This window comes from Centruroides sculpturatus, unplaced genomic scaffold (assembly GCF_000671375.1).
Source record: "Centruroides sculpturatus isolate CEXI.00-Female unplaced genomic scaffold, Cexi_2.0 scaffold1997, whole genome shotgun sequence".
NCBI classification, from domain to species: domain Eukaryota; kingdom Metazoa; phylum Arthropoda; class Arachnida; order Scorpiones; family Buthidae; genus Centruroides; species Centruroides sculpturatus.
The window spans coordinates 59,329-84,659 of NW_019386248.1; the positions used below are offsets into that span (position 1 = coordinate 59,329).

Sequence of the window (25,331 nt, forward strand, 5' to 3'; positions counted from 1 at the left end):
GAATATAAATTATTTATAAATACGTATGTCAAGTTATATTTTTATTACGACGCAAAATATATTTAAGAGTTTACGGCCACTGTTCCGGGTGAGACGTTGTTGAAACAAAAAAAGTTATGCATTCCATCACGTACATAAACAGTATCGTAATTCGCCAAGTGCAAATCAGCAAATTCGTAAAATTTTTGTTTATTTTGAACAATCCGGATAATCGAAAATCCGGATAATGGAGGTTCTACTGTACTTTCAATAAGAAGAAACATAAGAACATATTTTCTTTAGATTTTAGAATTCACAATAACCATATAAAAAGCAATATATTTTTGTTTATTTGGCTATTATATACAGTTGTCCAACAGAAAAGTAAACTATCTTATTTATAAATCTTTTCAAAATAGACAGTTTGATCGGGCTCTTCTAAAAACCGGGCCCTAGACATTTCTCTCATTTGTCTATGCCAATGGTTCCCAATTAGTGGTACGCGTACCCCCGGGGGTATGCGAAATTGCATGAAGGGGTACGCGCGGCAATCTAAAATTGATTGCCGCGCGTAAAATTGTCGATTTAAAATTTAAATGCATGAGATGAAGCAATCAAAAAATAATGGGTGGACCATCAAAAATTCGGCAATTTACAACATGATGTCGAATGCACAAATTCGTTTATCTATATCTATATCTATACTACTATATAGACAACGTATTTTTCGTTTGTGACCACTAACCGTGAAAACTACTAAACCAATTGTTACCAAACTTTAACTGTAGCATCTTTATGATCCCTGGAATATTTACCATTAATCAAACCTACAGATTTTTTATTAATTAAATAAAACTGCAACGGATTTTTGTCTATCTATTTCTCTCTCTCTTCACTAGATGGCGACACAAGCTGTCTATAAGAAAAGTTTATTATTGAAGTTCACTATTATATTTGAAGAACTGACATTAAATTATAATTAGTTAATTAGCAAAATCTTTGAGGAATTAAAAAAGTGACGTCATCACGCTAGATGGCCGTATATGTACAGTACTTATGGCGAGTTTTCGAATCGTTTCTTCAGGTAATTGACAAATTATTCGAAATAATTATCGGTGAATATTTTTGAGATTGATTGATAAATAATGCCGAGAGCTGCAAGAGCACGAATAGGAAGAAACAGTTAATAATTGTAGACGACGTGAATCTACACTTCTACAGCAAAGACTGGAAGGGCAACGAATTCGTTCGGTTCAGAATCGAATGCGTGTAGCGAGGAATTTTTTAGGTTTCACATCAATATAACTTATTCAGAAGTTTTATGATCTTATTTTTTTATATTTTGCAAAACTCTACTGCAATACTACCCATTGATCACTCAAAAATAATTAATGAACAATTAGTTCAAATTTTCTAAGTTCTATATGTATACAGGTATACCTCGACTTACGCGTTTCGAGTTACGTCGTTCCCGATTATACGTCGTTTGTGAAAAAAGTATATGGAAAAATAAAAATCAAGTTTAAGTCATTTTATTCGACTTTACGTCTGTCCACCACAAATATTGAAGTCGTAATATCACTAGAAAAATGTTTAAAGCACATAAAATCATATTACATTTACCAGTGGCGTGCCGTCATTAGAAGCGGTGGAAGCGCCGCTTCACACGTATTTTCTAAAAAATAAATCAATATTAATTTTAATTATATGAAAATAATCGCACAATATTTTATTATAACCGCATTATATATTTTATTACAAATTTCTATACTACACATAAAAAAAATTGCTTTTGTATATTCGAATATTAGTGGCGGAGTGGAATCTCTGAAATTTTCAATTCCAAAAAGCCAGATTTGCGCATGCGCTTTACAGAGCACCAACCTCACCCGGTTTAGCCGGTGGAAGCCTACGACCTTGGGTGAAAGTTGCACACATATAAAGATTTCAATTCTGTCAAGGACATGTTTTGGGCTGTTAGCCGCCTGCCCACTAGATATTTCGATTACGTGAATAACGAGTAGATTTATAACTTAACCCAACCGATAAGAATTTACTGGTATGTTTTTACGATAGTTCTGTATAGTTGACAGGAGTTAAAAAAATCCATTAAAATATTTGATATATTTATTCCGCTTTCCGATTTTATATTACTCACGGATTTCAATGTTAAACCGGTGATATTACGATTTCGTACATTCCATCTTTAAGGGGATGTAGAAAAAAACGTGTACAATTCTTGTATAATGTTAAAAAATTAACCGATACTTCGACAGCATCATTTACAACTAAATTTAATGAATGAGAGAGATGCACGAGGTACAGAAAAAGCTCTAGAATTTATTTTCCTTAAATTTACGATTTATCTGTTTGTCATAAAAATTTGTCTTTCCACTTTGTTCCCGAGACTACAAATATTCGAGTACAGTACAAAGTAACTGGTTTCGACTTATTTCTACTTAAGTAGTAGTTAATTAAGCGATTAGGGAATTGGGGACGTAAACAAAACCTGACGAAAGAGCCGGAATATTACTTAAACAAAAGCTTAACCGAACTAATCTATAGCCGAGTACAGCGGGGACTGATTTCTTCGAAATACTGTATTAGATGTAATAAAGACAGACATTTTTCCAGTTCAACGAGAGTGACCGAAAAGTTGTAAATTTTGGAAATTTCCGTGGACAACACCTGGTCCTAAAACGAATTAGTTAGAAAACAAAAGACGGACAATCTATTAATTAAGTTTAATATATTTAGATTTTTACAGCTATGGTGAGAAACGTTTAAAATTTACAACAACCCTGTCGCGTCCTTTGAGATATACTAATGATGCGACAAAAGAGGTACAGTATTTGACACTGACCGGTATCGGCACCCCGGAGATTTGGCAGTCCGCGTGTATGCACGCTCTGCAACCGTCTTCGATTCCATCCATTAGCCACTTGTAGGGAGCTATTTGAGTAAGTGCATTGTTTTAAGATTTAAAAAGTAAAGAATATTTTATATTTTTATGTACGTTTCTTTGCAAAGCTATATTTAATTATAATTTTCTTTAAAAGTATATTCATANGTGCATTGTTTTAAGATTTAAAAAGTAAAGAATATTTTATATTTTTATGTACGTTTCTTTGCAAAGCTATATTTAATTATAATTTTCTTTAAAAGTATATTCATATAATTGAAGGATATTTTTATGTACCAGTACATCCACCACATATTTTATTTCACCAAGTTTTTATTATTTTATTTTTAATTGTAGCCCTTATATAGTGGCTAGCGATTCGGAATGTAATTGTTATATTAAAAATGCATTTAGAGAAGTCTACGGTTTTTACTGGCTTATCGAATAAACGATACGAATGGACCCTAGACCAGTGATGGGCAAACTACGGCCCGCGGGCCAGATGCGGCCCCCTGAAATGTTCTATCCGGCCCGCGCAACATTATTCCTAATCTGACGAGTAAAAAAGAATACAGGCTGTGGTGGTTGATGCACCACCTGAGTGTTCGTTGATTATATAAAATAACCGAAGCTTTATATCTCACCATGAAAGTTTATTTACAATCATGTACAAAATTTTGTTTTACACTTATTGAGTAAAAGCTCGTTCGGTTACAAGCATGCTTCGGTACAGAACATCCACTCGTCGTGCGTAGCGTAGCCGAAAGAAAGAAAAAGAAATATGGCGGACGGCCTGCACATGTTTTTATAGCGCCACCTGGATTTTCAGATGCAGCGCTAGGTTACAATTATATTGGCCCACCTAAAGTTTTCTTCTTTTCCTTTGGCCCGCTCTTTAAAAAGTTTGCCCATCACTGCCCTAGACCATCACTGACGCGCAATTGACTGATTGCCCCTGGATGTCGGCTTCTTACAGAAACAGCTTCCCTATCATCAAATGTCACGGCACGCCCCTGTATAATAAATACTTGACTCCTTGACTTCTTCCAATGCGGACCAGAGAAACAAAAAGGTTGGACACCCCTGGTCTAAACCAAAATAAGACATTTAGAACCAAAAACTAAATCTCGAATACTCGTACCAGTTGTAAAAATGTAAGTACAGTAGTTAACTCCAAGACAGCACAGAACGCGCTAGCAATGAAACTGCATTCTAACATAAACATAAGAAGAAAAATGTTATCCGGATTCCGGATAACATTTTTCTTCTTATGTTTATATTAGAATGCTGGCGCGTTCTGTTGGCAAAAGGCATCTGGCTATTACCTAGTTATCTGTATTCGAATTCGGTTTGATCCTCAAAATTTTCATAAGTGACATTCGGTAACTCGGGCCTTATTTTGCCTGAACGGTTGCCAAATTAGTTGTTTTGGTATTTTCCAAGAGAAACAACTTTAATAAGCGTAGTCTATAGTAGGCTATTTTTAATGAAAGAATAACAAATAGAAGTTTTTTTCGTTCTCTAAAAATTATAAAATAACGACATTTTTGAAAATTGTAATAAAACTACTACGAATTAAAAAATAACAAAAATAATTGAAAAAGAATACAAAAATCAAACTAAAATACTTTTCTTATTTGTTTCTTCCAAGAGAGGTCGCTATGTTCAACTTTGCTACAGATGGGTAGAAATTGAAAGAATTTGTTGTTTGAATTGGACTGTTGTTGTTAGTTTCTAATATCTTCGTAAAAATAAAATATTTATACTTTAGATACGTAATTACATAAGCAATAAAGACATGGGGGTGCCAAAGTTTTATCGATGGATAAGTGAGCGTTATCCTTGTCTGAGCCAAGTTGTTCAACAAAATCAGGTAAGATATTGTATCATTAGCATCATTTGACCCTGTTATGATGCAAGACAGAATCATGTTATACTTTATTTTTTCTCTTATTTCCCGAAAATATTAAATACTTTTTAACATATTAAGAAAATCAAATGGATCTCTACTAGCTAAACTTTTAAGAAATATATAATTCTAATGATCAGTCATAAAAAATCCAATATTTTGTAGTAGATTGGGAAACAAAATCTTCTGTCTACTTTAATTCTGCTTTAGATACCATATTAAACACATATTATTTACTATAATACATATTTTATTTGTACTTTGAGTATTAGTGATAATTTATATTTACTTTGATTTTATATTGCCAAAATTTTTCTACAATTTTTCTTTATTATATAGTTGTATTTAAATCCTGTTCTATTGAAAGAAATATATCTTATATATTTCTTTCAGAAATAAATCAATAAAAAGAAATATATTAATATAGGGTAAAAGTTCATCACAAATCTGTCAATCCATTACATTTATACAAAATTATAAAAACTGTTTATTTAGCTTAATATTTTTAGAACATTTTTCTTGTTATGAGAGATTAATATACAGTAGAGCATCGATTATCCGACTCAATTGGGAACTCGGGTTGGTCGTATAACCGAAAAAAATGAAAAAAATACATTATTAGTATAGTATATTAGTATATCCCATGTAATTAGTATATTAGTATATCGCTATTAACCAACTTCGCATTGAATTTTCATCGATGTTAAGCCTAACAAATTTAAAAAAAAAATAATAATCGTCTCTATCGTATCGTTAAAAATTATTTTTAAATTATTTTATTGCTCACAAAACAAACAACCACTCATAATTAGAAAATTAAGTCTTGTTTAAATACTGGCTGCCCGTTAATGGTCAAGCCATGTTGCCAGCTAAAACACGCAAAAATTTAACATTAAATAATATTAAAGTAGCCAAGACATAGCCAAATATTGTAGTGCCACATCACTAGTGGACATTTGAAATTTGCCAACTAGAACGGTCGGTTAATCGGGGGTCGGATAATCGATGCTCTACTGTAATTGTAACATGTAAAAATACATCAAATATATATTTATTTATTTGATACATTTTTCATAAAGATTTCATCACTATTAAGTAATCATTTTTGTACAATAAATACTTTTCTTGTGCAAAAGTATTTTGTTGATTATGAAAAATGTCTGATTTTTCAAATCAATGATATTTGCATTCAAATACTAAGTACTAAAAATAACTGTTATGAATTATTTTTGTTTAATTTATTATTAAAAAGGAATATGTCTATATTAAGTGGGAGTTATTATTTCCAATAAAAATTTGATGTAAAATTAAAACTTTTGGATACATAAATCTGAAAATTATTTATTTACTTAAATAATTTATTATTAGCATTCAATTACATAATAAGAGAAACTTCAAAATTTTAAAATTTAATTTCAGATATTATTTCAGAAAAATATAATTTAATAAAAATAATGGTCTCTAAAGTAAATTATTATTTGACTTGTGCAATCCTCTTGGTATGGCATAGATAATAGATGTCACAATCTATTGGATGCCTTTGATGTCTTGATAAATTTTCTTTTCGGAGACAGTTTCAATTTTAGAAACCCAAAGTAATCTCAGATAGATATATCTGGAGAATATGGTTGATAGTTGAGCCTACGTATTTCTTTTCAGACCAGAAATTTTTATACAGCAACTGCAACTGCTCTATGAATGGGTGACATTGTCACAAAACAGGAACCAACTGGCTTGATTCACAATAATTAAGCTTGAGATGAATATTTTATTCTGAAATCATTGAAAAACATTCAAATGATGATTACCAGTGACAGTTTTGCATTTTGGAGAATAAATGTAGGATGAATAATAGTTTCTAACAATGAGGAGTTTATTGTGAATTGGATATCCTGACTTAAAAGATGATTAATATAATTTTATAATTAAATATTACATAGGGCTTCCACTTACCATTAGTCAGATTGATTTGAAATAAAACTATTTGTTTGACTTATAGAATTAAGCATAACTTTGTCATATTATTATAGGAAGTCTCATGGGTTTTTTATAAGGCTTGAAGTGACATTTTTGTGGTGACAATTAGATGCCCATCTACTAGTAGGGAGTGTGTCAGCATACTGTTAATAACCATCCTCTCTTATATTTCATTTGAAAATATGGGGAAGTTCAAATTGGTAATTGCCCATGCAAAAAAAAAAAAAAAGTCAAGTACTTGTTACATATATCAATAGATCTATCAAGAATGTGATAATGAACTTAATATTGTGTTATAAAGGATAATGTAAAATACTCCTCAAACCTTTTAACCAGAGTGCTTCTATTTTTAGAATCGCAGATGTTTTCGTTGCCCCTTCTGGGCTCTTCTTCAGGCTTTAACGAATAGACCACTCTGGTTAAAAGGTTTGAGGAGTATTTTATTTATATTCACCGGAGTGTAGAGAGATTGTATAAGGATAATGTATTTAGTAGCTTCTGTTCTCAAGAAGTAAAGATATATCAAAATGATTTTGATGCACACAATGAGTGCTAGATGTTATATAAAAGACCTTAAATTCAGCTTTAACACATCTGAATAGACCTATATAATAGTCTCTGTAATCCAACATATATTGGACTGGCATGTAATATTGGATTACAGCAGATTGTTGGATTACTAGATTTTGTATGTACAGTAAAAAGCACACTTTGTTACAGATTAGTTTACCATAAAAATCATAATTATGACTGTTTTGCCAACCACATGTGCAACAAACAACTAATGACTGACAGTATACATATATATTGACAAATGGTATAATGAAAATTTCATGTGTGCCATTCTGCAGAATGTCAAATTGCTGAATGTAATGAACTATAGAGACTACTGTATTATAAATAAATTGAAGTTAGATTGTAGAACAGAAAATTTCTGATCCTAATGTTTCCTACTTTAGCAAAACTTTAAAATGTTGCCCATGTGATTATTTTGAGATTATTTATTATTTTATTTTTTATTTAAATGATTATTATTATTTTGAAATTATTGAAATTATGATTATTTTAAAATGCATCCCCGTATGAATGGATAAAAGTTTAATTATTTTTTGTTGTTTAAAAACTAATTAAATTTTTGTCTATTTAAACATTGTTCTCAAAATTTAGTCAAATTTATCTGCATTTAAAAAAGAATAATTATTTATTAAATTACAATTTTATGACCTGGAAACTGAAATGTTTGAATTTTTCATCATTTTGAAAAATATCTTTGACCCTCCTCAATTATTTTCACTCCTTTAATTAAGTGATCCAAAACTTTACAAAAAAGAAAACTATAAAAACTAAAAACTATAAAAAGAAATTATTTCCAATCAGTTTTCATTACAACAGTAATTTTGACTTAAATATTCAATATTGTTCAGAAAAGTTTTAATGGATTATGTCTATACATTGTTTACTTTTGAATAATAAATTATGACTAAAGATCTTCCTTTATTTTCAAAATCTTTATTGTATTATATTTGTATTTAAAAGCTGCACCTGTTAAGATGTATCCTTTAAAGCAGAAAAGTATTTTAATTTACTTTGTAAAACTAAATATTAACAAAAAAGTTTGTTATTTCATCAAAATAGCACAGCACAGGTATGGAATGCATGATGCATACAAATCATCCCATCTGCATCTATAAGTTTTTTTAAACTGTGTGCAAATTTGACAAAATTATGAAATTAAGCCTAAATCTAACATGCTGAATTAAAAATATTCTAATATAATTTGAAATGTAATAAATAAATATATTTCATTAATAAGTAATGCCATCTCAGGAACTATAAACAATACTTCCAATAATTTAATTATTGGAAGTATTGTTTATATTATTATATTTGTTACCGGCCAAACCCGATTTCAGGCCAAACGGGTTTATCCTACGTGTGTCAGGATATACTAGTTTAGTCCAGGACAATCTAGTTTGGCCTAAATACTTTAGGCTTAACTAGATTGACCTAGGCAGAACTGATTTCGATGATTATTGTTTTTATATTTGGAAAAAGTTTTCAAGTTTTATGAATTTTTTCAGATAGGGTTTTTGTATAATATTTACTTATAATGAAGGCCTGATAAAGATCTTCGAAGAAAAAAAGCACGATGTTAAACATTGTTTTGTTTGTTCTAAAAAGCATAAGTATGTTATGTAATTTGGTCAAAATAAAATATTTGTTTATTGCAGTACGACCTTTGTACTCAAAAATTCCTATAAGAAAGTGATGTTAATCAAGATGTTCAAATCTCATTAAGGACTACAGCTACCAAACATTCAGTTGGGACATCACAAGATGCACCTGTACCAAAAACTGTGATACAAATAGGTGCCAATGTAAAAACATGATTTTGTGTAATTTGAATTGCCACAACAGTACACCCTGTAAAAATAAATAAAACATTAAATATTTTATATGTCACACTAAGAAGCACAAATAAGTTAATTTTTAATTTTAGTTAGACAAAATTATTATTATTATTATTATTATTACTGTTTAATTTTTGAAAATATTTTCGAAAGTTAAATTACCTTTAAAAGTGCATGGCTTGATAAAAAAAAAAAAACATACAACTGATAAGTACTGATTAGCTTATTTTTATTTTATAGTTTTGTACTGTACAAGTGTTGTGTCACTTCTAATCAATACTGTTTTTTATAATTAAGTACACTATGTTTGAATAAATATTGTTCACTTAATTGAGTGCCTTTTAATTTTATTTTAACCATTAATATACTTGAATAATAACACTAAATAAATCAGTTCGGCCTAGGTCAAACTAGTTAAGCCTAAAGTATTTAGGCCAAACTAGATTGTCCTGGGCTAAACTAGTATATCCTGACACGCATAGGATAAACCCGTTTGGCCTGAAATCAGGTTTGGCCGGTAAGAACTAAAGTATGCATTTAATTTATAAAAAAAATTATTATTATTATTATTATTGAACATTAAAAATTGGAAATTGTGTTCTGCAGTTTTCTACAGTAACATAGTTCAAGGAAGTTTTAATGCCACATTACACTGTGCTGAACACAAAGAGAATCTAAGAAAATTGGGTTATAATAAAGTTTTTTGAATTTGATTAATGCATTTTCCCAACTAATTAGTCAAATTGCTAAAGAATTTTTCTAGGTAATAGGTATTGTGACATGTTTTTTAAGTCTTCCCATTTATCTTTGAAACATGCATCCCAGAGGAATATTTGTACACAAGATACACACCACACTTGACATATCAATATCACTGTCTTGGATACATTTTTACTGGTACTAATCTGAAGGTGAAACTTGATATTCATTATTTTGCTCCATAATAATTTCATGATATCAGATGTACACAAAGTTAAAAACAAGAACTTATACTGGAATGAATAATATAAATAAAATAAAATAAACCTTTAACTATCCAGTAATAAATAATGTTTAATAAAAACGTTTTCAACCGTTTTTAAACGGCCATCTTCAGTTAAACCAATATTAAAAAAGAACACTAAAAAAGAATGCATGAAATACAAATTAAACAGAAACCGAAATGCGCATGCGTCCTTCATCGGACTTGCGTCTTCTGAAAATCTATAAATAACTTGCAAGTAACAAAAAATAATAAAGCCGCCAAAAAAAGGGGGGAGAAGAATATACGTTGATTACAAAGTGTTAATCTGCATTATTGTAAAAGGATTTCCAGGCATAAGATAACCCTTTCGCATCTCTATGATTGATGCATCCCTTATCTATGTGTGCCTTGTGTATCTCTATCTTTTCAAGGTGTTTCAATGCCTGTCTGGAATTCGTGGCTTTAATGATCGAGGCTTGGTCCCAATATACATCGACCTCTTGCTGTTTGGCAAATGCTGTGAGCACTGTGGCATCTATGTTCTTACTCACAGAGTATTTATGTTCCTTTAATCTTTGTTTAGTGTTGTTATTTTAATATTGGTTTAACTGAAGATGGCCGTTTAAAAATGGTTGAAAACGTTTTTATTAAATGTTATTTATTGCTGGATAGTTAAAGGTTTATTTTATTTTATTTGTACACAAAGTTATTAGTATTGTAGCATAAAAACTTTTAAACATATTACAGGGCCATGCATTGTTTCCACTTTAGTGATTGCACTCAATAATTCAAAATACCAGTATTTGCTGATGTATGCCACTGACAGTATGTCTTATAAAAAGAAAAGTCACAGTTACCAGACTATGTATGCAATAAATTCTCAATTTGACAATATATATATTTCCAAGATTCCTTAGTAAAGTTTTTTCATTCAAATACATGATTTATAGATTATGTAAATAAATAATTAGGAAGATAAATCCACATCCTCCAGAATGATAAGATGAATTAATATAAATATTTTTATTTATATTCAATCGAGTTAAAGTGTAAAAATTTACTGTATGGCGCAATTTTGTAAATATTTTTCCATTACGAATTTCTTTCATTACGCAGTTAATTGTTCCAACAAAGGGTTACGTAAACCGACTTGAAGGTAGTTGACATTCGCGTGAATAAAGTAGGAGTACGTTTCCGAAATGAAAATCCAATATATAAAATTTTGACGGAAATTACTTTATTTTTTTTTAATCATTAAGAGTTTAGGTGGTTTCAGGAGATTGAATCAAACNCATTAAGAAATGTCTTTCAAACAATATTATTTATAAATATTAAAGGCTTTTTTCAAGAATGTATCCAGAGTTGTTTTTCTTTCTGTTCTTTTTTCATGTAGTATAGTAGAAATTTGTTAGTTTAACACCTAATAATCCAGAATGTTCAGTAATCTGACACCCTCTGACAAATAGCTAATATTCTCAATTGTTTGGTATGCTGGTATTCCAGAAATTGGAATTCTTATTACTATATCTAGTCTAAATTGTATTGTGCTAAATGAAAATTACTTAGAGCTAGCATGTATGTTTTTGTATTTATAAAATGCAAAACTGGTGAATTTTTTTTCATATAAGCCAAAGCAAAGTCTTAAAAAAGGTTTCTCATATTTGGAACATGTATATAAGCACATGAATCATAAATGTTAATTTTGTGTAATAATGTATTCATTACCATTTTTACAGGTTTTTCACTCAATCTTAATACAATATAATCATGCACTGAATCTTGTATTGACTGTCATGCTATCAGACTGGCTAAAGAGCTTGTATAAACAAATTACAAGCTTACAGCAGATGTGCTAGTAAAAAATGTATAATAATGTTTGCATTGTTCAGATCACACATTACTTAATTTGAATTTTGTGAAAATACAAAAGCATTTGCTAATTTAGTACTTTTGATAATCTGATCATATTCTGGTTCCATACATACTGAATAAACAAACTTCACTATAATTCTTAGTAAGGAGCAGAACAGTCTAACATCTTCCTCTTAATCATGAAGTTTCTTTCCATATTTGGATAGTGTTTAAAGATCATAAGGCAGGATTTATGATGGGAAACTCTTGTAATCATTTATGTATAACAAGTATATGACTGTAGCATTGTACTGTACATTAGCGATAGAAATGATTAGTAGGAAAAACTGTATCAATGATGTTAAGAGAGATTTAGATGAATAAACAAAACATATAGGCCTAAATTAACAAAATATGCTATGTATTGGAACTATACTTTTTGAACAAATTTTTGAAACCATACAAGTTTGTTGTTATCAGGCAAATTGAATGCAGAATGGTAAAGAATAAAATTTGAAAATATTGGAATAAAACAAAAATTTTAATATATAATGTATTAATAGAAATATTACCATATTTTTGCAGAATGATCGGCATGCTGGTCTATCTGGAGAGACCATGAAATCAGACATTTCCTCATGGTAAAAGCCAGCATGCCGGTTTAAGTGAGGTTATATATCTTTCTCTAGAGGATGCATTAAAAAACAAACGAGTTACGTCATGTAAAATGAACAAGTTATTATTATAAAACTATGATTATGTGTTTAATTTCTTCATTTTGTCTTTTTAACGACATAAAATATTCATAGAATTCTGAAAGTGCTTTTTTTTATGGGTACTTTATTGTTATTTAATTCAAAAATGTAAAAATAAACATATTAAATTTAAGAAACTTCCTGTAAATTATCTCAGCTTACACTTATTAACATTGTCTTTGTTGAAATTTGAGAAGAAGGTATTATTTTTAAAGTCAGGGTAGATGGTCAGTGTAGCCCACACAAACGAAAACTCTTTCTGATTTTGTTGGTCAAATTACAATGTTGTTATTTTTTGTACTGGGAAGAATGTTTTCTTTAACAGTTAATTAACAACTAGTTTTGTTAGATCTGATTAATTTTATATTTTAGTTTGCAGTTTAATTGGCATGCCTGTCATTCTGTGAAAATATGGTAATACTGACATAAACTATAACAGGACTTGCATTACACATAATATATGTAAATAATAATATAAGTTATAAATATTATTTACAATGCAAATATGAAATATTTATGCCATAAGTAAATAAGATTTAAAATATTTACAATAAAAAATATCTGGATAAAATAGGAAATATAATATAAAAAAATTAAAATGGGAAATACTCAGAAAGATAGTTAATAATCAGAAGTTAAGACAGTATCTTGTAGAATGACACTCAGTGCTCAGGTAGTACAAATGTATGGCTGTAATGACCCTATATTCATACTGGCTGAGCATTTGATTATTCAAAATGAAATTTGAAATCATTTATAAATCAGTTTATTGTCCTTACAAATATAAATTAGTTGAGTTTCAGTCCAAAGAAGATTAAAGGAGACACTGACTTAGTATGATGGTATCCTTGCTGAAATATATTTCTTTGGTGTTCTTTGAGACAATGAAATAACATTTTGATAGTTGCCCCTATATAGTATGTTAGAATGCCTAAGATGCTATATTTGAGAATCTATATGCCCAACCTCTCCAGTGCCATAAGGAAGAAATGATACTGTCTTTTGGTGTTAGATTTATTTACTTGATGAATTAAGTAAATAAATCTAATGCCAAAAGACAGTTTAATTTATTCCTTATATTATATTTGGCGTTGAATGTGAGTATATAAAAATTTTTTACTCTCCAGTGCCATATATGGGTCTGTCATTACAAAATAATCTCCATAGATTAGGTTGTGGACTGATAGGAAGAATGTAATTGTATGAACTGAGCAAGGGTGTAATTTCTAAAGATATATTGCCCAAGGAATTGTTATGCCAGACACTCCATCTGCCTCTTATCACACATAGTGGAAACAGGAGAGAGCACAATATCCTATGATTTAGTTATTTAAATTTTGTTATGGAGTAATCAATATTGGTGATAGCAGTAATATGTTTTAATTCCTTGGCAGTTTGTTGTTGATTAGTCGGTGTATCTATAGCAATTAGGCCCTATACACTTGTTCAGTTCGTATAATAACACTTCCTATTAGTCAACAGTCTAATCCAGTAGTTCTCAAACTTTTTGAAGTTGGAGTGCATTTAAAATCCTGCAAATAATTGTAGGCACACTGTATACAATTTCTGAGAAATATGTTATAATAATTAAGTCAAATATTAAAGAAAAAAATATAAAGTCCAAGCATGCTTTTATGGTAATTAAATGAAATAAATATAACAAAATTAAATTTATTCTGACATTAAAAAAACTTTTATGTTACATTTTTTGAGTTATGCTTTATAGAATTTGTAAAAAAGACGGGTTAAAAAATAAAAAAACAATAAAAAAGTTATTTTTATGTATATAGATACATTCTTAGCGGTGGTGTGCCATCCATGGAAGCTTTGGAAGCACCACTTCTCTTGTATTTTCTAAAATATAAATACATATTGTGCGATTATTTTATTATTTTAATGTACTTTGAATTAATTAAAATTAATATTTTATTATAACCGCATTATGTATTTTATTACAAATTTCTATACATGTGAAAAACAATGATAAGATTGCTATTTTATATTCGAATATAAATTTGTATATGCATATTCCCAATAGAAATGCTGTAATGTTGAATACGGGACAACTTCCATAGCAAAAATATCTGAATTGTGTAAAGCAGCCAGATTGCACTCATTCGCCTTACAGAGCACCAACCTCTGGCAAATTAGCTCGTGGATGCTACACACCAAAATATCATAATGCTTCCAATGATTCTATTCAGGGCCAGCACAACTTCCCTATCATCAAATGTCACCGCATGCCACTGATTCTTAGTAAGATTTAGTAAATTCGGTAGGTCCTGGCACAAATGTGTTAAGTTTTTTCATTCTTGTGTTTATGAGAAACATGAGTCTGATGTGTCCAAGGAATTTCTTCAATGTTTGGGCATATATTTGAAAGGCAAACTCTCATTTCCTCATCAATACATTGAAGAATTCCTCTCTTTTTACTCTTAATTATGTTGAGGGTAGAAAATCCTAATTCACATAAATAGGATGTTGAAAATTGTAGTAAAATGTTCAAAACTTTTTTAGATATTGCCATATATTCTTCTTTCATAGAAGTCCAAGAGACAATTCTTTATGTTTAATCATTAATTCACGATCAGTGGATATAGCTGCCAGTTCTTCTTCTGTTAATGTTAAACCAAAATCATTTGAAGCTTCCGTGAATGGGTTTCTAATCCAATTGTATTGTTTAGTGTTAAGTGATAAAAAATAAGAATCCAATTTTTCTTCTAAACTTATTAAATTTTCAACTATTATTGGAAGTGTTTCATTTATGCAAGTGTTATTTACCAGTGGAAACATTTCCAAACTACCTTCAACAGTTTTCTTTTCCAAATCTATAGTTTTCTCTGAAATGCTTTCATTTTGTCAATGGATGTGAGAATATTTTCTTCTTTCCCTTGCATGCTAGTATTCAAAATATTGAGCTGCTGAAATATATCAGCCAAATACTATAACCTGGCAATCCAAAATTTGCACTGAAGGAGGTTACAAAAATGTAACTGTTTCATCTCTCCAAAAAATACAAAAAGTTCTTGTATAGTGGAACCCCGGTTAATGAACTTAATCCATTCCGCAACTCCATTCGTTGACTGAATTGTTCGTTAACCGAAGCAATTTTTCCCACAGAATTAATGCAAATGCAATTAATCCGTTCTAGTCTGAAATTTTTGAGATTTTATTTGTAATATACAGTAATTTTCTTTGATGAAAATGTAGAAAAACATAGTATCTATCATTACAGCAACAAACATGTAAACTTTGTTTAATAAAATAGCACTGTACATACCTTCATTTGTTGTAGTTGGTGGCAGAAAAGTGGAGATATACGAACCTTAATGCTTAGAAGGGGAATCCCCTCCAAAAAAATAACAGGTAGCACTCCATCGTCAGATTCTTTGAGTCAAAGTCTCTTTTGGTAAAAAAAAAACCCAGCAGCGGCTAAGTGGTCTTCGTACCTTGAACACGGGGAGTTCGTTTGTGGGTTCGCACCTCGCTTAGACAGGCTGGCCACAGGGAGGTTTCTGGGTTTTTTCCTCGTCTGTAATGCCTAAATAGGGGCCAGTTTCCCTTAAAAACACCTCCCAGAATGCATTCCCCCTAGGTAGATCGCCCAAGTGTTGCGTTGCCATAACTTAAACAAACAAACAAACTCTTTCCATAAGGAACAAGAAATTGATCTAAAGTTGATTGTCTTACTCTTTTAAGCAAAATCGTTCTCAAATGCGATAGCGCGTTGTCGTTTTCTATTGCCACTATGACTTTTTTTTCTTGGATGCCATATTGATTAAATATATAAATCACAAAACTGAAAAAAAGAAGTATAGCACAAACACTCGGAAAAGCAATGCTTAACTCGCGCATGCCTAACACCAACTAAAATTTGACACAAAATACCGTTACATTCGTTATCCAAATTTTGTTCATTATCCGAGACAAAATTTTTGCAAAATAAAAGTTTGTTAACCGATTTGGTCGTTAACCAGGACGTTCGTTAACCGGGGTTCCACTGTAGCTCATATACATGGGTAAGTACTTTTTCCCTTGACAACCACCTCATCTCAATGTATAAAAGCAGCCATCTGTGTTGTGAATTCATATCGATACAAAGCTTTTCGAATAAATGCAATTTGACAGGTCTTGTTTTAATAAAGTTTTTTAATAAAGTTTACTATTTGAACAACTTGATCTAAACTTCTCTTAATTTTTCTCCCAATGTTTTTGCCATAAAGGCCTCCCTATGAAGAAAGCAGTGAGTTATGATAACATTCTCATTTTGTTTTTTTACAAAAGATGTATGACCCTTAATACAGTCTACCATGGAAGGAGGACCATCTGTACAAATGCCTACACACGACTTCCATGTTAACTGCCATTTATCAAGATAGTTATTCAAAATATTAAAAGCATCTTCATCTTTTGTAGACACACTTAATTCTTTGCAAAAAAGAATTAAGAATTGACACAATATAATGATAATTTATTATAGATATTATCTTGAATACAGTATTTAGATCAATTAATGTATGTCATTAAACATGTAATGTCGCTTTGGCTAGAGGTAGGCAGTTAAGCTGCCATCTCATCATAAATTTAATAATTAAAAATAAATTAATTATAATTAAGAACATTAGAATAGTCTTAGACTATTTTCTTTTCCTTCAGAGTATTTTAAGTTAAAAGTAAAAATTAATTTATTTCTGATATAATATCACTTCCATTATGTTTAATATTATTGTATTTTCTATTATTATGCTGTTTAAAATTCTTGTTTTAATAAATAAATGTATTTTTTATATTAAGTTACTTATCTTTAAATACAAAACTATTTTTATTGATTTAGATCCCTGAATTTGACAATTTCTATCTTGATATGAATGGTATTATACACACATGTTCACATCCAAATGATGATGACCCACATTTTCGAATTTCAGAAGAACAGATTTTTAAAGATATTTGTCATTATATTGAGGTATGTAGATTTATGATTTGATTTATACTTATATACATTGAATGTCTTATTATATATATATATATAAATGTAATAACAAAATACTTTATATATATATATACAAATAAATATATACAAATTAATCTAATTATACCAATACTATAAACTTTAATAAATAAGAAATAAAATATTAATAAACAGAACCATTTAAAGCCCATTTATGTATTTTTATTGTTATTTTATACTGTCATTCACATCATTTATTTTTATAATTTACTATAATGTGGACATAATAATAATTTTTTTCACTTTAATTATATGTCAAAAATACAAAATGTTTGTAGTCATTTGCAGATTTTAAGTTTTACTATAAAATTTTTAAAATTTTATAATGAAATTATAAATTATGTTAAGAAAAAATAAAAGTAATAAAGTTTTTATTCTGTTTCAAACATATTGCAAGGAAAATGACTAAACATTTGGCTTAAAAATTGTTTTTCTTCGTAATAAGAATGCTGATTGTTTTCTTTATTAAGAAATTAAATTTAGTTCTGAATAAGTTAGAAGTTTTTTCAAAGTTAAAACTAGGATTAAACTCTAATGGAATTTGATCATACTATATTGAACAGAAAGTAAAAAAAATTAAAGAAATGCTTTTTATTCAAATAATTGCAGTAAAAGATAAAAAATAAATTTTTTCATCTTTTACAATATTCTTGGTATTATACAACCAGAAATAAAAGCATGGGACACTCATGTTTAGAAATATTCTTAGTTACAGTTTCTATCAATTTTTATGGGTTTTGTATGAGTGTTCTATGCTTTTATTTATTTTTTATTGCTTAATACCAAGAATACTGTGGAAGCTGGAATAAAAAAAAAAACATTTCTTAAAATGATTATTTATTATTTTCTACTTTCTTATATAAAGAACACTGAATTATCAAAATTATTCTTGGTTTAGCATTTAATTGGGGAGTGGGTTAAAATTAAGTTACGAGATTTTATCTAGACAATACGACTGAAAAGGACTTGCTACTTTTTCATGATTTAAAGGCACTCACAATTTATTTAGCTATGTACAATGTCATCTGTTATCAGATTGTGATCAGCTCTGTTATTTAGTAATTTTAATTTTTTATTAATTTTTTGCTAATTACTAAAACTATTTTTAAACTCAGCAAATGTATTGTCATTGGGAATACATATGGATACAACATTTTAACTAGATTGGAAATTTGGAAATGGGTGAAAATTGAGTTAAAAAATTTTATCTGGACAAACAAACAGACAGAATAAGTTAATAAAAAGCATACATAAATGTTAAAATATAATTACAATAAATTGCTATAGTTAGCTGTATAAGTTGTAAAGTAACAATAAAAGAATATTAAAGTACAAAAGTAATTAAATATTTATGTCCTGAATGTTTTAAAGTTAATAATCTCCATGTTTAGATTGAATTATAAATTTCAAACTACTCCATATTACTTTTTAAACAGTAACAAATTTCTGGTTTAAAACAAAACATTTTAAAAATAAATTAATACAGGTTAATAACTAAATAGGAAAATAAGTTTGTAGTGATGTCAATAATTATTTTTTTTTCTTTTCATTAAGTTGAAGTTAATTGTTAGATTATAACATATATGACTTTAATCCCATTTTCATGATTGTTAAAATCAGGATAACTGATTTTGTATTTTAGGACATCTTTCATGATAATTTAAAACATTTAGGAAAACTGACAGTGTTATTAATTTTCAAAATTCAGCACTAAGATAGTTTTGATAAGTAATATGAAATTTTTAATAGGAAAAATATTACTAGATTTATTTATTTATAGTTTTTCATATTTAATTTTAAGTGGTAAAATTCATTAAATTATTATTTAAGATGTATTTTTAAATAACTTTTTATTATTTTTAAAATTATTGTAAAAATTATATTAGTTGTTATTATGAAAGAATAAAATATAAAATTGTTATGTCCATTTCTGACTCCATTTACAAAATTTATCATCAGCTGAACAAATTAAAAGTCATTCTTGAAAATGAACTTGAAAGATTTGAAAATATTTATTTTTCAATAAATTTTGAGGTATTGATAAGCTGTATTTTAGTTGTGTTATCAGTTAAAATTAGATGCGTAATATATATCTAATATTAATTGATTAATTATATAATAATTCTATATATCATAAAGAATTTTATGTAAAAATTATTCATATTAATGTTCCTGTTAATGCAAATATTTTCAAAATATTTTTAATTTTAAAAGTTAACTGAATAGCTAATTTTGGATTAATACAATAAAATAATACAATGAAATCTAGTTAACTTGAAGTTGGCATAGTACACAGCCATCGGTGTGTACCAAGTATAACCCACTAAACACAATAATAATAATAATAATAATGGTCCTTGATGTATGAATGTGTGATTTGTAGGAGTTGATGAAGTTGTTTTTGTGTGGATGCATAAAGTTTTATGTTGTCTATGTACAGTACATGAGATGTGACAGTGTAAACTGTGTTGTTTTTTCATGTCTGATATTGTAACCATATTGCGTGTTGTTTAACATGTTGGATAATGGGTTCAGGGCTACGCAGAACCAAAGCGGACTCAAAGAATCTCCTTGAAAAATTCTTTGCCTAATGAATATTTGGCTTGTTTGTATGGAAGTGTTTTGTATTTTGACAGAATCCAAGACAGGATTAAAGAAATAGATAGAATAATGAATGTGGCCCAGACTCTGGGTTACCAAAAAAGCACAATTCTAGGAATGGTTAAGAAGTATGAGACGAACATCAAGAAAAGGTCATCTAAAAGTCATGAAATTTTGTCATGAAAAAGTCATGGAGTCATGAAATTTACCTATAATGAAAGTATGAATAGCATTAAGAAAGTGGTTGCTGAAGGTTTGAGGATGCTTATAAAGAGGGCCCCAAATTTATACAAAATCCTGAGAAATGATAAAGATAATATAAAGTCAGAGGAGAAAGCAGGAGTTTATAGAATTCCATACGAGAATATGCAATTGGATATTAAAAAAGATTATATTGGAGTAACCACCAGGAGTTTGGGACTTAGACTCAAAGAACATAGTTATAATATCAGAAAGGGGTCTAATGCAACAATTTTGTCCCAAATGGTGCAAACACAAGGCTCTATAGTCAGATGTAATGAGGCAGCCATCATCAAACCTTTATCTTCCTCACCTTTGGCAATGACCGCTGAAAAGATTCAGATTTATAGGGGTAAACTACACGAAGGCTGTTTGAATGCGAGGGATGCTGACAGTCTTCCCTCTGCATGGAAGTTTATGGTTAAAAATTTGCTAAGAACTTTATCAAGTTAAAATAGCAATTTTATTAGAGGTGTTATGTTGTTTGTTAGTATCAGTATTTCTTAATACTTCTATGTACATATTTTTTATTTTATTTTTATATTATTCTGTTGGTTATTTAATTTTTTAATTTGAATTTTGTATTCTATTAATGGAATGCTTTAGTTCCAATTTCGTTCTAAACCTGAGGATGGCCTGTAAATCAGGCTGAAATGTTTGTTTTTGAAATAAATATATTTCTTGGCAAAATAAGGTGTTATTTGTCTGTCTATTTTTTTATCATCAAACTTTCATTAACTTTTCTTTTGACTGCTTCAATTGAGAGATAAAGTTGGGTTGAAAGACTGATGACATAGTCTATTTTATCTATTTTGTATGAAATGGACCATGTCATTAGTTTGCTTACTTAGCTGCTTATCATTTAGACCAGGATTCGGCAAACTATGGCCTGAGGGCCAAATCTGGCCTGTGGGTTAATATTGTATTATATTTACAATGGAAAAATTGAAAGTAAATCAAATGGAGATGGTGCAGCCAGTCTTATCCCAGATGACACCACTGTCTTAAGGGTTATAGTGTTATCAAATTGCATTTGCTTTGAGTAGAAGTACTATACCTATTAAAAAAATATATCTATTTAAATTTGCAACCTGGCTCACCAAACCTGATTTTTTTTAATGTTTGGTCCTTTCCTTAAAAAGTTTGTTCTGATCTAGACACACCCATTGTTGTTATACATATTTATATTCATATACATATACAGTGATACCCCGAACTTACGCGATAGGTGGGACCGAGCAATGACCGTGTAAGTCGAATTCGCGTAAGTCGGGGTATAATTTCGCAATTCGTGTAAAATCCAACTCGGATGTATGTAAGCTAATAAATGTTCTTGTTAATCTTATCTCGTCTTTTGATTCGTTCACGGTTACAAGAAATTACCACATAGAGTCTTTCAAGGCTCCATTGAGATAACAAACACAAAAATAAATAACACAAAATAAATTGTAGCTATGTGTCGATTCTGCGCGACACATCTGAACATGTAAGCTGAACAATAGTGTGGGGGGGTGAATAATCAAGAGTTGCGTGGCACTCAAACAAAAGATGAATCAACGAGATTTGAAAATTGCGTAACTCCGGGTTCGCATAAGTTGAGGTATTACTGTACTTAAGTCATAAAAAATAGTCGTGTTAAAATTTATTTAAGTATGATCAGCAGCCTTAAATGCAAGTTCTTAGAATTAAAATCAAATGGAGATTTTTTAAAAAGGCAAATTTATTGAAATGTGTTAGATCAAAACAAATTGTGTAAAAAGAGAATTGAATTTTTTTCCAGGTTTCAAATCAAAATCAATTAAGATATCCCTTGAGTGTATTATAATGATAAAATATGTTGTTTATTACACTTGATATTTTTTAAAAGTTATTTATAAATATTTTGTTATTATATAAAAATGTATTATATTTTTATTCATTTAAAATTAAGATTTCTTATACTTAAATATTTTCAGTTTTTATTTCGGATGATAAAACCTAAAAGAGTTTTCTTCATGGCAGTTGATGGAGTAGCACCTCGTGCTAAAATGAATCAGCAACGAGCTAGAAGATTTCGGTAAAGCAATTATAACATATTGCTTAATTAAATTCATATTTTTTTAATTATAACAGACATAAGTAAATAATTAAAAATTAGTAATATATAAGTATTTCATGAAGCAACAGTTAAAATAATATGACTTCTAGTTTAGATTGTTATTAATGGAAATATTATATTAATAATTTAATATTACATATGATTTATATAAAAAATATAAACTTAAAACCAGATTAATTATATGTTAAATATAACAAAACTTTAGTTCTATAATAAAATATTTCAATTTAGAAACTATATTTACAGTATGAATTTCTTAACCAAATTCTGGTTTTTTAAATCTATAATAAAGTAAATTCAATCTTAATTTTACTGTCTTTTATAATGAAAATTAATATATTATTTGATGTGTTTTTTTTAACAAATTGTTTATTACTTAAATTTTTCAATATGTATAAAACAGTTTGCTCTTTTATTTAAATTGATCTTATGAAGCTAGACTCTACATAGTTTGAAAATTTTAAGTTCTGAATAAATATAATCAAGCTTTGATATAGCACACTTTGCTGAAATGGTGCCACTTTCATAAGTGGCCAATGAATATATATATATACTTGTAAACAAGACCTTTCCCATAAATATTAAATTTAGAATTAAGGCTACTTTTTCATTTTACTACAATATTCATTAATATGCAAAATTAATTTTTCAGTTTTAATTATTCAATTTTTATGTAATTGAGCTGCTCATTTGCTAAATCAATTAGCTCCACAAAACGATAAGTAGAGAAATTGATAAAATAATATACATTATTTTCTAAAATTTTTTTAAAAATTTAAACAAACATTGTAGAGTGTATTATTACAGTTATAGCTTTTATTAATGATGTATAAAATAATAATGATTATTCCAAGGATATATTATTTTCACATTTTTCACAAAACCAAGGAAGTTAATCAACTTGTCTTGTAAATGGCTCAATTAAATATGACAAATGCTAGATTTACAATTTTATTTATTTACTCTTACTTAAAAGAGAATTATTATTCAATGTGTGAATTACTAAATGCATATTTTGTCATTTCAAACAACATTATTACCAAATCATGTGATTTTCATACTTTCAAACTCGAACTTATATGTAAAATTGATAACTATAGTAGACTCTCATAAGTTAGAAAAATATTGAAAAAATTAAACAAAAATTAGCAGATACTTTCATCCATTTTTTTCTCAATCAAGCACAAGTAGTGCCATATCATTATCTCCAACATCTGATGAGATTAGCACAGAATGTTATCCACAAGTTATTTTGTCTCCTTTAGACTCTGAGTAAGTTGTTGTCATTACAGTAGCATAAACTATTTCAGCACTACTCTATTTTGTATCTAGCATACTCTGAGAGCAAAATGTACTGTGTGTTCAAGTAGTAATAAAATCTACGTAAATGGATAAATTTTTAATTATGTATTATATTTATTTTTGGATGACATAAAAAGAACTCTCCTAATTTAAATTATTCTAATCTCCAATTATTTTAAATTAACAGGTTTCGCTGTATATTCAATTAGTATTGCTTCAATTCACTGTCAGTTTAATACAAAACAAACATTAAATTGAAATTAACTTCATTTTTGACTTCAAAAATGAGGTTGAATTTACTTCATTAGTTTTAGATTCATAGCTATTATATATCTTTTGGCTTTTTTGTCTATCAGTCTAAGTTGTATTGTTATAATGTTGAGAAAAAATCTGTCTCATAACTTTTGAATGTTACATTCAGTTATTGTTGTAATAAATATAAACATTCTGTATAAGAAGAAAATGATTTAAATATAGTTAACCATGCATTTGACTTAATAATAATAATATCATTTGTTTTACTGAATATTATTAGGTCAATCTAATAATTTATAGAATGTTTAGCAATCATAATTAGTATAATAAAACTGACAAAATATGAAAGTATACTGCTATGAGTAAAATGTATTGTTATATAAGTTACTGTTATGAAAATATAATAACAATTTTATAGTTCTTAAAATTAAAATAGTTTTTTGAATAGTTTAAATAATTAAGTTTTTATTTATTTATTTATTTTTAGAACTGCTAAAGAAGCTGAATTACAAGAGAAACGAGCACTTGAACGTGGTGAAACCTTACCTAATGAAGCAAGATTTGATTCTAATTGTATTACTCCAGGTATTTTTTGATTTGCTTAAAATTTGATTATTAATTATTGTAAGTGATTTTATAAATATCAGGTATAATTAAAAAATTCATATAATTGTAAAACTATTGAAAAATATAAGAAATGCATGGAAAAAATATAAGGATAGAATAGTACACTATCTACCATAAAGTAATTGGACACCCCTGCAAACAGCAACATGCGCTGTCTTAATACATGTCACGGCCGCTGTGGATAAATGAGAAAGAAAATCAGTATCAGTCGCATGCAAGATGCCACACAGTTTGAAGCTGTCTGATTTCGAAAAAGGTGTAATCATTGGTTATCACAGAAATGGCTGTTCCATATGTGACATATCCAGCGAAGTACTCAAAATCGACAGTGGGCTACGTGATTCACAAGAGGAAGGTGAGCAGTAACTATCAGAATAAGCCCTAACTAGGCAGGCCCATCAAACTGGGAGTTAGAGACCAACAGGTGCTCTCCAGAGAAATTTGGAAGA

At 28.7% G+C, this 25,331-nt stretch overlaps 1 protein-coding gene across 1 annotated transcript; it reads left to right on the forward strand.

Moving 5' to 3' along the window:
• Nucleotides 1–4,520: 4,520 nt before the first annotated feature.
• Nucleotides 4,521–25,331, forward strand: LOC111614262 (5'-3' exoribonuclease 1-like). The gene is made up of 4 exons (XM_023355640.1): nt 4,521–4,754; nt 17,583–17,714; nt 22,556–22,656; nt 24,743–25,331. The coding sequence occupies exons 1-4, from the start codon at nt 4,680–4,682 to the stop codon at nt 24,849–24,851; spliced, it is 417 nt and encodes a 138-aa protein (XP_023211408.1). The 5' UTR covers nt 4,521–4,679; the 3' UTR covers nt 24,852–25,331.